The sequence below is a fragment of the Stegastes partitus genome, unplaced genomic scaffold (assembly GCF_000690725.1).
Source record: "Stegastes partitus isolate 25-593 unplaced genomic scaffold, Stegastes_partitus-1.0.2 Scaffold459, whole genome shotgun sequence".
Taxonomy (NCBI): Eukaryota; Metazoa; Chordata; class Actinopteri; family Pomacentridae; genus Stegastes; species Stegastes partitus.
This window is the reverse complement of record NW_007578190.1, coordinates 218,442-232,335: the sequence shown is the minus strand read 5'-3', so window position 1 is coordinate 232,335 and position 13,894 is coordinate 218,442. Positions and strand designations below refer to the sequence as shown.

General features: G+C 43.1%; 1 protein-coding gene across 1 annotated transcript in view; it reads right to left on the bottom strand.

Moving 5' to 3' along the window:
* Positions 1 to 3,597: 3,597 nt before the first annotated feature.
* The window catches only part of LOC103360720 (regulator of G-protein signaling 9-like), a 19,216-nt gene continuing 8,919 nt past the window's right edge, over positions 3,598 to 13,894 (bottom strand). The window contains exons 5-13 of the mRNA XM_008286598.1: positions 11,368 to 11,414; positions 10,820 to 10,874; positions 10,531 to 10,592; positions 7,655 to 7,768; positions 7,196 to 7,311; positions 6,560 to 6,647; positions 6,043 to 6,181; positions 5,303 to 5,385; positions 3,598 to 3,879 (exon numbers count right to left, since the gene is read on the bottom strand). Of these exons, the coding sequence (XP_008284820.1) occupies positions 3,723 to 3,879; positions 5,303 to 5,385; positions 6,043 to 6,181; positions 6,560 to 6,647; positions 7,196 to 7,311; positions 7,655 to 7,768; positions 10,531 to 10,592; positions 10,820 to 10,874; positions 11,368 to 11,414 (861 nt within the window). The 3' untranslated portion in view covers positions 3,598 to 3,722. The remainder of the gene's footprint in view (positions 3,880 to 5,302; positions 5,386 to 6,042; positions 6,182 to 6,559; positions 6,648 to 7,195; positions 7,312 to 7,654; positions 7,769 to 10,530; positions 10,593 to 10,819; positions 10,875 to 11,367; positions 11,415 to 13,894) is intronic.

The window sequence follows — 13,894 nt, the reverse complement described above, 5'->3', positions numbered from 1 at the left end:
CTGCCGTACCACATGGTGATACAGCTGGTCAAGATGCTCTCAATAGTGCATCTGTAGAAGCTGAGACATACCAAACCTCCTCAGCCTCCTCAGGAAGTACAGCCGCTGTTGTGCTTTCTTGACGAGCTGTGTAGTGTTGAGTGTCCAGGTGAGGTCCTTGCTGATGTGGACACCCAGGTATTTGAAGCTGCTCACCCGCTCCACCTCAAGCTCCCGGATGAACAGTGGTCGATGAGGTCTCCTCTCCTTCCTCATATCCACTATTAGCTCCTTGGTCTTGTCCGTGTTGAGGGTGAGGTTGCACCATGACACTAGGCTGACCACCTCCCTCCTGTAGGCCGCTTCTTCCCCTCCAGTGATATGTCTGTTTATTGTCTAGCGATGATGTGAAGATGCTGAAGAAATTCTCCGTTGATACCGTCTTGTTGATATATAAAAAAGTTTATTCAAACAAGTACAATATCTCAGACGTCTGTGAGAGGATTCGAAGCCAAAATGAATCACTGTCCTGAATAGACAAAGCCACTGGCTTATACAGGGGAGTTGTTTTTGTCACAGAAACCAATCATTCGAACCATATGGGCAACCCCCCAACTTTTAGGCTCTGAGATGACCCCCTATATTGACCTCTGACCTGTTCAGTTTATCAAAACATTCCAGAGTATTGGGGGTAGCGTGTCAGACACCACACGTCCTATCACTGCAGCGTCATCCGCGAACTTCAGGAGGATGTTGTCTTTGTGGGAGGCGACACAATCATGAGTAAACAGGGTATAGAGGATGGGGCTGAGGACACATCCCTGTGGTGTGCCGATGTTTGTGATGATGCTGGCTGAAGTCCTGTTTCCCATCCTGACAGACTGGGGCCTGCCAGTCAGGAAGTCTAGGAGCCAGTCACAGAGGTGCAGACCAAGCGTGGACACTTTGTGGGTGAGTTTCTGGGGGATGGCCGTGTTGAAAGCGGAGCTGTACTCAGCAAAGAGTATCCTGGTGTAGGAGTCTTTGTTTTCCAGATGTGAGAGAGTGGAGGGCAGCAGCGATGGCATCTGAGGTTGATCTATTTGGCTTGTAGGCATCCTGCAGGGGGTCCAGGTTGTCTGTAATGCTGCTCTGAATGTGGGCTATTAGCACTCTCTCAAAACACGTTGCGATGATTGGTGAGTGCCACTGGCCTGTCGTCATTCAAGCAGGTTGGGGAACTCTTCTTGGGGAGGGAGACAATGGTTGTGGTCTTAAAGCATGATGGAACGGTGCTCTGGCTGAGGGAAAGGTTGAAGATAGTGGTGAGAACAACAGCCAGCTCGTCAGCGTATGCTCGGACGGCCCACCCAGGGATGCTGTCTGGTCCTGCTGCCTTGCGGGGGTTGTTCTTCCTCAGAGCTCTGTGTACCTGGCCCGATGAGACAGCTGGTGGAGCAGAGAGGAGGTGGGTGGTCCAGGTGTGTGTGTGTGTGTCTAGACTCTGTGCTACAGTTGGAGGCCTCAAAGCGGGTTTTTCAAATGGCTTGCAGTGCCATGCCACATCCTCCCAGAGTCAGCAGTAGAGCAGAAGCCGTCCAGCTTCTCTCTGTACGGCCTCTTGGCCACTGTGATGGCTTTCCTCAGGCCATACTTGTCATGTCCGTCAAGTTTCTGTTTGTGTGCACGTTTTATGTCTTGTCTTTCCTGTTTTATTTTGAAGTCATTTCACCAGTTGTTTTTGTTCAGCTTTACTTCCTGTACCTGTCTCGTCTCACCTGTTCCCTGATTACCTCCCCGCACCTGTTTCCCATCTCCCCTCATTACCTCGTGTATATCACTCTGTGTGTCTCACTGTCTCGTCGCCAGTTCGTTGCACTTCACAGTCCTCGTACCAGCGTTATTTCAAAGTCAAGTCATAGTCTGTCTGTTCGCGACCTCGTTTCTGTTTTTTGGACCTTGCCTTTTGCCTCTCGATTTCTGGATACCTCTGCCTGATCTGATTGACCTTCTGTGTACCGAACCCTGAACGGTAATAAACCTGCCTTTTTGCCTAAACCTCCTCCGTGTCGAGCATTTGTGTCCACCTGCCTGTCATTAGGGAGTTCTTGACAATAGCTTTGCAGCTTTGCACTCTGTCTCATTGCCTGATCTGAATGCATGAGAGCATTCATTTCAAAAGATGTGCCCCGGCAGCCTTAAAGGGGTTTTATGATTTCATATTTCCATAAAGGTTCAAAAGCACAGTTGTTGAAGTCCAAGCACCAGATGCTAAAACATCCGGATTCCTGACTTAAGGTAGCAAATATGACTAAAGTTCCACAAACACTTCCCATAATGCAGCCAACACTGTCTTGCCTGCTCAATTTAAATTACATATTCCAATTTGTAATGCAGCCCATGTTTGAATCTTCTAACATTTGAAAGTCAGAATCCCAGTATGAGATAAATCTAAAGAGTCTGAGCAGTAAAACTCTCCTACTATCAGAGGTCCTGATCAGTTTGATGAGCTGCACCTCTATGAGCAGAAGTAGCTGTTGTTACAGCGACATTTGACAGCTTACTATCATAAATACACAACACTGTTCAGTGTAGTTTGAGTGTCACCTGTGCAGCTGTGGCACTGATCAGGTTCCTTTACCTTATGTTGTCTTGCAATGTACAGAAAAGAAAAAAAATCCAACTAATTCCAACAATCTGCTGTTAAAATGGTCATTTATAATTTATTCATAATTCATCATTTCATACTAATAAACACAAGAAGTCACCATAATGTGTCCTAACATGCACAGTCTGAAGTCTCCACATTTACAGACTGCACTGATATTTCATAGAGAACATTTCACTCTTCTTTAGATGCACTGGCATGCTGTTGTGCATTTTGACTAGAACCAACATGACAGCTGGCAGAGCACAGATAATTTAATAATCATGAGGCCTACATGTCAAAAAGCATGTCTAGTGGACAGCAGTATGTGCAGTCACAGTTCTATTTGCACATGTACTGTAGCAAGAATAGCATAGAATCGAATACAACAGAACTTTATTGATCCCTTTGGATTGTACACAATCGTAAGATGTGGGACTTCAGTATTTTCTTACACTGTTAGTTTTATAGTTCCTCACACTTCTCTTTGAATCTGTACAGCACTTTGTAACCCTGCTTTGAAAAGTGCTATATAAATAAAGTTTATTATTATTATAGGATCACCCCAACACTGTTAGTTTTATCGTGTAACCCTAACCCTGTACATAGAATAGATAACGATCACAAACTCTAACTGTTCAGTCTGCTTCTAGCCAAAATCAAAAAATGCTGACTCTGCAAATGCTTGTGTCACAACAACAACAATAATATTAAATATAGTAATGATACAGTGTCATGTATTTAATGATTTAACGTTTGATGATACACATCTGAATACAGACTCACTGCATGTCACTCTCATAAAACCAGCGTTTTCAGCCTTATGGGATGCTATAATCTCCTCTGACAGAATTCTGAATGTCAATAAAAACTGTGCACAGACACAATCCTCCATTTTGTATTTCTTTGGGCTTTTTACTTGCATCTCTTTTTGCTTGTTTTGTATTTGTTTGTGTTTTTGTTGCACATCTTTGTAACATTCATTGTTTTGTGTCTATTCCTTGTAATTTTTCTCTTTCTGTCTTGTCGTCGTTTAATAGACTTTCCAACTTGTTTCATTGACATGACAGATGAGTGCAGCGAACCCTGCAGGGCTGGTTCCTGTGTTTCAGCTGTGTTACTTCTTCCTGTCTATCTTGCTCATCACGGCCTTGACGTCCACCGGAGCAGAGGCAGCGGCGGCTTTGGCCTTTTCCTCCTCCTCCTGCTGCCACAGGATGATGGGATGGATGCCTGGACTGCGGCTGTTGGCATTTTGCTCCAGCTGGGCTGGACTGGGGTGGAATAAGGAACATGATGAACTCAAGATGATGGTAAAGAGACACCCTCACAGCTGTTTTTGTTTCACATCTTTCCAACATATCAAATTTTAAAAAGACATAAAAGGGGGACATTTGCAAAGGGGTTAAATACTTTCTATATGCGCTGAAGGTGTTTGTTGCTGTATTTATGTGTACAATCTTCCCAACATGGCCAAATGAATTTCTGCGGGTTATTTGAGAAAATGTCATGTTTCTATTTTATATGAACTGAAGATATTACATTTCAAAGCTCCATTTCATGAAGATGTAAAATTACATTTTCAGAAGACGATGGATTTATTTTCCATTGCAGTTTTTTCTACAGTCTCTTGTTTTGTTTTTCACCATTTTTCTCATGAAGCCTCCTGTCTCGCTGATAGCTGCTGTAATGCCTCTTTAGAGGATAAAACCTTTCTGGTAGCTGGAAGCTACATCGAGTGTTTGTGTGAGTTTGGGCTTTAAATGCCACGATCATGAGGACAAACAACAAGCATCACAAGCACATTTTAAAGCCTTTTCTACTCTGTGTAACTTTACAGGAAGTTTGTTCTGTTTCTGACAAGATCGTAGCTCTCTGACACAAATAAACGACTTGTCTGTCAGATTTTCTCTGCATGTCACCTTTGACAGTTGTTTGTTCTTAACTTTTGTACTTTTATTTCTGCGTTACAGTTTCTGAATTGGTGTTGTGGGTGTAACATCTAAACACTGTCTTTGGCAACTCTCACATTTGGATTCAACATCCAGTAGGTTTGAGACCACATTTAAGTAACTATCTAGTGACAACTGTACACCTGGTTTACATTGAATGTGACTATTTGCTTCATACTTTTGTCCACTTTGACTCAGACAAAGACACGGTGGAGCTGAAATTATAGCTATGAATGAATCAGTGTGCCCCATTCTGTTTTCTACTCTGCTATTGATATGTTTTGTTTTATATATACATAAAGGCAAAAGCCCAGTATACATGTGTATATATATATACATCTATACTGGGCTTTTGCCTTTATTTAGAGCAGCAGAGAGAGACCTGCAGCAAAGGGAACTGTTCATGCTGCTCAGCTCGGGGAGCTATAGGGACACCCTGCTATTGATATGTTTAATGAAAACTAGCGCTGTGCCTGTTTTGGCTCTACCTTTTTACATTTGCATTTTGTATTTGAATTCCCTGCATTAGATTGTTATTTATTGGTGTTCTTTGTTTTTATTCTGTTCATATGTGAACTCTTGCTGAGTAAATGTTCCCTACAGTGGAACAATGCAGATAACGTTGAATCTTGAGCATTTTGTTTCCACGTGGCTGTGACATAAGCAGGATCAAGTCCGTATGTTGTGGGTAGGGACAACTCTTCAGGCAGTATCCTCACTGGGCCAGGGTTCGGGTAATACCAACCTGAAGTTATGAGTCTCAGGGTTCAGTGCCTTCTTCTGGATATCTTTGTACACAGGTGACTTGAGGTAACGGAAGAACGTGTCCTGTGTCAATGAAAGAACAGTAGACAGCTGATGACCTCAGTCTCACATGGTATCGACAATGTCGCAGCTTTGATGTGAAGCAGCAGCAGCGTCTGATCTTTTTTCCCCGCTCTCACCCAACCGGTCGAGGCAGATGGCCTCCTTCCCTGAGCCTGGTTCTGCCGGAGGTTTTTCTCCTCCCTTGGAGGGTTTTGGTTCCTTCCCACCGTTGCCAACCACTTGCTCAGAGGGAGTCCAAAGGCTGCTCTGGACTGTTGGGTTCTCTGTTTAAACCTGTGAGGTCCATACCTGACTACGTTAAGCGCTGTGCGATAACGTGTTGTAAACTGCGCTATGTGAATAAAATGTTAGCTTCCTGCTTTTTGTGTGTGCTTTCTACTTTCATCGATTATTCTGTGTGCTTACTGTATTTTAATTTTAATTTATTTTATTGAAAAGTGCTCTATAAATAAAGTTTATTATTATTATTATAAAACTGAAATCAAAAATTGTTCTGACGACTGCTGCAGCCTCCATCCAACGTGTCATATGAACCACGTTTGGTCTGAAGAGATGCTTCATTCATCTAATGAATCACAAATCACTTATTGGTATTCATCAGCAGCACACACTGATAATTAACATCAACACTGGCTATTGGTCCAGAAAGAGACGCACCTTTTTCATGAGCAAGAAGACGTGTGTCTGAGCTGCCTCCAGAACGTATCGGTGGGGATGGTCCAGACCCTTCACTGTCAGACCCATTGTCCTGCCATCGATGTTGATCCAGCGAGGGGCTCCGGGGGCCAGGAAGGTCCTGCGTACACCGCCCTCACATCATTACACATATGCTACTGGTATCTATATATATATATGTATAGCTAAACGTCAAAAGAGGGGAAGTACAGTTCACTGAATGTTCAGAAATATAATACTTTTGAAACTTTGATTCTTATGAAAGTTTTTGTTTTTCAACTCTGGCTCTCTTGTCTCTTGTGCCCACATGGTTTAATTCTTTTATGAAGATCACGCAAAAACATGACATTTGCGTTTATACTGAGTTTGAATTGTCCCTGAAATCAGTCTGACACACACGACTCCACAGTGAAGTGGTGCCAGATGAATGAAAACAAGACGCCTGTCCTGCTCCGTTCTGGTGACCAAACACTCAGAATGTAAAACAAATCATTCCTACTTGAAGATGGTCTCCGCTTTTGTTGACATCGAAGACGCAGTTCCCAACTTCAGTTCTTCAGCTGCTTCCCAGAAAGCCAAGTTCTCACCTGGTGTACACACACACACACACACACACACACACACACAAGTTTGGTTCATCCACTATTAGCACAGATATGATTTGAGTTTTGACATGCATGATTTTATTTACATAAATCATATTTGTGTTTCCTGCATAGAGAACCTGACAAATATGTAGAATCGCTCTTTCTTGCTCACTTCTCCACTAAAACATAGAGTGTCCCAGTTTAGACACTGCATCATACACCTCCCTTAGTTCTACTGCTGAGTTCAGTCTTTGGTTCCTGTTACATGTTCTGTGGGGTTTACAGTGGCCCATTTCTTATTTGTGTGAAATAGAGGTCTGACACTGGCCTTTCAAGCATTTCTTCACATACAATCAATTAATGGTTGGAGAACTTCTTGGTATGCATTGCAAACTGTGAGTAAGTTCAGAAAATAAAAGAACGACTTGTGTAAATGTGTCACAGCCTAAAACTAAAGCGTATGTTGAGAGCTGTCATCTCTCAGCCACGTGAGGAACACTCATGCACCATCCTGAATGAGATGTGTTCCCTGCAGCTCGGTAACATACCGCTGAACTCCTTCTTGAGGAAGATCTTGAAGTCGTCTCGGCCTCGCAGGTCGCTCAGAAGCTCGAACAAGCTGAAGGACCAGCGCTCGACTCGCATCTTCGTAGGAAGATCAACTCTGAGCACAGACACAGGCTCAGTCACTGACTGTTGAAGTTACACTTAAATAAACATGCAGTAAAACAAGCCAGAAAAGATTCATGGTGCAGAATTGTGTCAAAAATTCATGACATAGCAACATCAGTCAATACAAGACAATGAAAATAACACAACTGAAAAGCTTACATTTGTTTTGATTGATAAAAAGTTAAAAGTAATTTTGGTGTCTGTACCATCTGATCCAACATCTCCTCATCATTCCCTCTGAAAGTCCTGACTACAGTCACTATAAACAGTTTGGAATGGAAACCTTTTAGAACTGTTGTGAAACAACAAACAGAAAGCGAAACCGTGTCCTTCACCTTCTCGTGTTAAGACTCCAGTATGCATCATGGTCGGTTTGCCAGGGGTTGCTGGGGAGGCAAGGAGCTAGGAATGGGTCGTGGTTCTTGTAGGTAGTGATGTATTTGACCAACCTGTGGAGACAGAACCAATTAGTCATTTTCCATTACAAGAACCTACCAACCTGTAACTGAGCCTTTAAATCTTCCACTGTCCTCCACATACTTTGTCGAAAGCTACATTTCAGCACCCTTCAGGAAGAGGTGCCAGTGGAGGGTAAATGCCAACAGGCTGAGAGGCTGTTTAGTCAGAAGGTTACACAGAATAGCCAGCCAAGCACCATCTACCCTAACACTGATCTTTCAGATATCATTTGCCAACGCAATTGGTGGCTCAATGTTCACGTCTGTGAATTCTGTCATGTCATCAGAACATCTGCTTCTCTGTGGAGTCAACATGCATGAAATTGGGCCGCTGGAGCTCTAATTTTTGGAGCTGCTCCATCATATGTTTTCAATAGAAGCTTGGAAATTTTCGAGTTCAAAGTTGTCTTTGAAGTTCCCGCAGTCTGGTTTCCTAAAAATGGATGTCCTGAGAGAAAAAATAAATGTATTGCATTTCTATTTTCCAATTTCTCATTTCTATGTCATGGTTTTACTGTCAGTCCTTTTCAGACAACCAGTCATATATTACATGAGCTGAGATCCGTAACCCTGGTAACCCAGAAGATGAAGGAGAAGCTTCAAACATGTTGTGAAAAGTCTGTATTTTAAACCCGACCCTAACCAAGGGTGTTGGTGCCTACGCCAAACCAAACTGAAATCTGAAACCTACGAAGCCTAACCCTAACCCAGAGTGTAAATGAGAATGCAGCTTAGTCCTATAAGAAGGTTGTTTTTGTAGGACAAGGTTGGCTGGAGGGAGAGTTAGTTTTCAGTCAAGCAGCTGTCGCCTCCTCTGATCTGTCAAACATCTCGTTGTGTTATCACATCTCAACTACAACAAACACAACAACATAGCACAAGCCTCCATGTCACTCCTGCATATATGAGCACAGAGATGTGAAACAATGGATGATGTCTGTCCAGCTGTTTTAAAAAATGTACATTCGATGCTTCCCAGTTTGTAAAATCCAGTGAAAAACAAAGAACAAAGAAAAAGAACAAAGTTGTCATAAAGTTTAGGTCATGGGAAGCTCCAGGTTGAAGGTCATGAACCAGACCAATGGAATCCTCAAAACCTCTGTGCCAACGCCGAACCAGTTCAAACAGATCGCTTCACGAGATCACGTTCTCTTCCTGCTCTCAACGAAGGCCGACGCTTTTTCTCTCGCTCCCTACTTTGCCCTTATCTGCCCTGCTTGCTTCTCTTTGTCCTGTGCTGTCTCTGTCTGAATCTATCAGAGCCTTTCTCTGCATTTCTCTCCGAAGCTGAAATCATGGATTTGATCAGCTGGTCGCTCAACGCAATTAATCCAATTTTCTCGACGAGAAGACAAAGGAGGGCCCGCCTGCCCTGATGGAACTCCTGGCAGGAGTGGAGGGTCGTGTGCCTCTCTATCCTTTCCGTGGAGGATGTTGAAGACGTCTACTTAATTGGGATCATGATAACAGGCTTCCTGCTGTTTGGAGTTCCTGCTTTATCGCAAAGTTTGGAAGATGATAGCAGCAGTTTTGACAATTGAGAAGCTGCCCGTCACTGAGGGAATAGTTCGGGCTGCCAACACTCAGACTCAAGCGATATGCGAACTTAATCGCAAACTGGACGGGATTCCAGAACTCATTCGCAAGATGGGCACCAACTTGGAGCAGTTGGACAAACCGATCCGGATGTAATGGGCCATCAAATTCGGCTTTTTGGATCACAGAGAGAACCAGTGGGACTTTAAGGACTGACGGTAAATCACAAGTCGGCCTGACCCAAACAATCTTTATCTTCATTCGGCTCCCCCACTTCGGCCTTGGAAGGCTGATACCTCTACACTCTCCTGGATGTTATGCAGACAGATGCTCGGCCCTCCCCTACCCTACTCTTCCTGTGAACTTAGTCTCTGGACCAGAACTCTTCAGGGTCCCCTCCACGTCACCAGCATCAGATGGTAGAGACGATGTTGAGTCTGGGCGGCAATGAAGTCCATGGGCTTACACATACACACACACGAAGACACACACACAACACACACAACACACACACACACACACACAACACACACACATCCCCTAGACTCCCCTGGCTGGCTCCACCCCCTCTCCCTCCCTCGTTACAGGGCAGGATGCTGCGGGTTGATGCGACGCGCCTCGTGGCTGTGCGCTGATGCGACGCGCCTCGTGGCTGCGGGTTGATGCGACGCTCCGTGTGGCTGCGCGCTCCCCCCAGTGTCTGAGCTGTGACACCTCCCCTCCCCAACACCCTCCCACATGTGCGTCTTGAGTTTTGTTGTGATGGTTTATCATGTTGCTGATGTGCTGAGGTGTTTTTTCCCTAATCCCACACTGTGCGCCCCCTGGAGGAGCCTAGTTTGGGAATTGCCTTTTCTGTCCCTCGTCTTCCCTCTTGTTTTTCCTTTTCCTATCTAAAATAAAGGGCGCTTCTTATGCTGGCTGACCTGAACAGTTTGTCCCTCCTGCCTCCCCTTGTTGTTGGTCACCGTCTTCTTATGTTTCTTGGACGGGAGGTAACTGGTGATTCCGTTGCTCTGTACTTGTGACATGTGCAATGACAAATAAATCTGATTCTGATTTGTTCTGTAGTGGGATGCTTTGTGAATATCTACAAGGCAAAAATCTCTCATTCATGAAATTGTATGCAGGTACAAGATGCTAAGTTAAAATGATAAGAAGAAACAAGAAATCGTTTTAAGCCCTATCAGGTTCTAAATGGTATCAGAAGAACTTACGCTCCGATGGAAACACTGGACTTCACCTTTGACCTCATGATGGCTTGTTGATAGAATATATTCTGGAATAAACAGAAGCACGTCATTTGAATTTGTACAATTCCAAGTGTTATATTGCAAAGCATTCAGAACTATCCACAGACGTCCGTCTGGGGAACTATCCTGCACACAGCAGCTGATTTAAACCGTTTCCAGCTTCAACGCATCAATAACACACAGGGAGGAAACGCAGGCATTGCTTTAATAATATAAATAGTTCAATCATTATTGATTAAATACATCAACTCACCTGGCGCCTGTACTGGTCAAAGGTGATTTTCTGAGAGATGGAAAGATAAACAATACTTTTAATAGAAACGCTGTGTCAGGTGCAGTCGACTAATGCTGGAGTTTAAATCTACTGAACAGTCACTTCACTGTGGAGGCTGACGGATCAGTATTTAACAATCTCTTCAGGGCACTGGTTTACTTGCAAAGCTACTTTACCTGCAAACTTAGTGGTTATTACAGTCATGGATAAAATGGAAAATGACTCAAGGTTTTCCAAATGTATATTCCTATGTTTCCCAAATCATAATCAGTTCAAGATGATTATGGAAGAATTAGTCCAAATTACAAACTGTCAAAATAATAATAATATCAATAATCATTATTTTGTTAATTTTAATCACGTCAGTTCTGGGTGGGAAATAAAATGGTGCACATACACATACATGTGTATTACAAACACACAGTGAGGTCCCAAAAGCCATCCCAGCAGACATCTGTTCATACAAATTTATCAGCTTAATAATTTCAGTTAAATGTGAATCAGTGACTAATGTGAGAACTCCTCACGATCTGTTTGCCACCTTTTGCTTTAATGCCGCTTTGATGGACTCTACCTGTGAAAATGTAATCCAGTCTCATGACAATTCGTGAAAAACGTAATCTATTGCTTTGTGTCAAAACGTTCACTTTCGTTGTCTCCTGAAGTGGCCGCTGCGTCTAAGGGAGAAGCTGAAGAGAAACCCACGGATAAAAATGGATTAAGATATATAGTAGTTACTCCATGGCCTCTCATTTACCATAAATACACTATAATGTTATAAGCACTCTCTAAGAGCCACACACATATATGTACAAGCAAGGCCTGATCTCTGTTGTAGTTACTCGTTGCTTTTCTTATTAAAATGAGATTAAATGGTAGACATTTAATTTCACCTATATATATCAATCTCATTTGTAAGTCAGTCCAAAAAACATGTTCCTCATCAATTTAAACCCCTAAATGCACCTAAAGTTTTATATTTCACCCTCCATTTAGGAGAAACGGCTATTTTGAAAAAAGAACTACAACTTCCAGTAGTGTTACAATACAACATGATTGGACACGCCATGAAATATGTAGTTCTTCTTGCGGCTTACAACTGGGCTTGTGTTTTTGTATTAATAAACTAAAATAAACGGATTGAAGTCCTGACAAATGTGCTACTATTAAAGTATAAAACATGTAGTATGGAATAAGTGTAAAAGAGTTCATCGTATTGTGGTATTTTTTGTGTTTTTATCACACCGGCAGTGTTTGGGGGAAATTAGCACTCGTTGCTAAGGCAACCCTGTTAGTGCGCAGCATCACCAGAAGAGATCCGTCCTACAGGGTCTGTAATGTTTTTGTGGCGGTAATGCACCTGAACATTGGATGCCAACCGCCAAATCAATAGAAGAAGAAGCAGCAGCTAGGCGAGGAGCTAACGTAGCCAGCCTTGATGAGCTAGCTAAAAGCTGCACAAAGCTGCAGATACATTCCCCACCGCTGGCCTCTCAGTTACAACAGTCACATTATAAATCGCTGTGACTACAGTCCATGTTCCAGTCTGTTTTCCTGCGTGTGTCCTTCTTTTCAGAGTTGTATTCGTTTACAGAGAAATGAAAGTAACGACGAGCATGTAGCCCAAACACAGTGAAAGCACTTCTATTTTACCACAAATAAACGATAGTAGCTATTAGCGATATCGTTGGGATCACTTTCAGAGCGGTCTCAGAACAGCTTCTCTCTGCCTGGATATGTTTCTTGTCTTTTCTATTTGAATGAATACGGAGCTCATAGCAGCGCCGGTGTGTCCAGAATGTTAGCGCTGGTCCATGTGGGCCACACGTCTGTACAGTGATCTCTGTAGTTATTAGTGTGGACGGACCAGAACAGGAGAACTGGTTCATGCTGACTGTTGGAAGACAAGAACGACAGAAACATCCCAGCATATGCGCTGTCTGATGGGAAAAACGTGTCCCAGACACGATAGATGATTCCAGTTGACATGTATTGGATTTGAAATCTGTGCTGGGGAACATGAAGAAGTCGGTAAATTGTGTCCCAGAACACGAAACAATGGAATAAGTTTTGTGACTATTTTACGAATTGCTGTGAGACTGGGTTGGAAAATATGTAATATGTGAATGTAAGCATGTCTTTGAGACGCCACTGTGTATCTACACATCCACACGAGTGACAGATTAAAGGAAAAACCTGATCTCTTGACCACTACAATGAGGGTAGAAGTGTCTCTGGTAACCAGCAGGGTTTGAGTCTGCTTGTCCTCTTACAGTGAAGGTTTGCTGCTGTGACCTCCATTTAACCCAGTTAATCCAGTTAACCTGTGACAGGAGACTTTAGACCAGCATGTCATCCCCAGACTAGACTTCCTGAGAGCCAGGATCCATCGCTGCTGTCCTGCTAAACACTTTAATACTTTATATTGGTTTTTCCTCTAATGTTTCACCCGTCTACATACATACACACATGATCACTTTATTGTCTCGTCTTCACCAGACTAAGGAGATCTGTTTGAAAGAAGAAACAGACAGGAAAAGCAATCTATGACAGAGCTTTGTTATTCTGAATAATTTCATCATGCAAAGAAAACAGATATCCCTCCACTTAGCCCTCATTCATAAAGTTCAGGACACCGTGTTCTGGCCTCAGCAGTGCTGCAGCATCACACTTTACAGAAAGTCAACATAACTGACATTTAAAAGTCCCTCCAGGGATTACAGTCCCTGCTGAACATAGGATTATAAATTAAAAAAAAAAAAAACAGCAAATCTGCATATTTGAGAGGCAAGATAGAAGCAGACAGCTCCTGGCCCTTTGAGTTAAACCCTAACCCTGTGAATCTGCTTCAGCTGTGTGTCTCATGATGCAGAAAATGTTGGATGAATGTTAGTGATGCATTCATTATTTCTGTAGCATGTCCTGGGTGTAGGTGGTGAAGCAAGTTAAACAGCTGAAAACACTGTCAAGTCCTTTCATCCATAACAGTAGCAGTAGGACTATGATGTACTGGTACTCAGCTACATTACATCTGTGGCTCTACCTCACACTTAA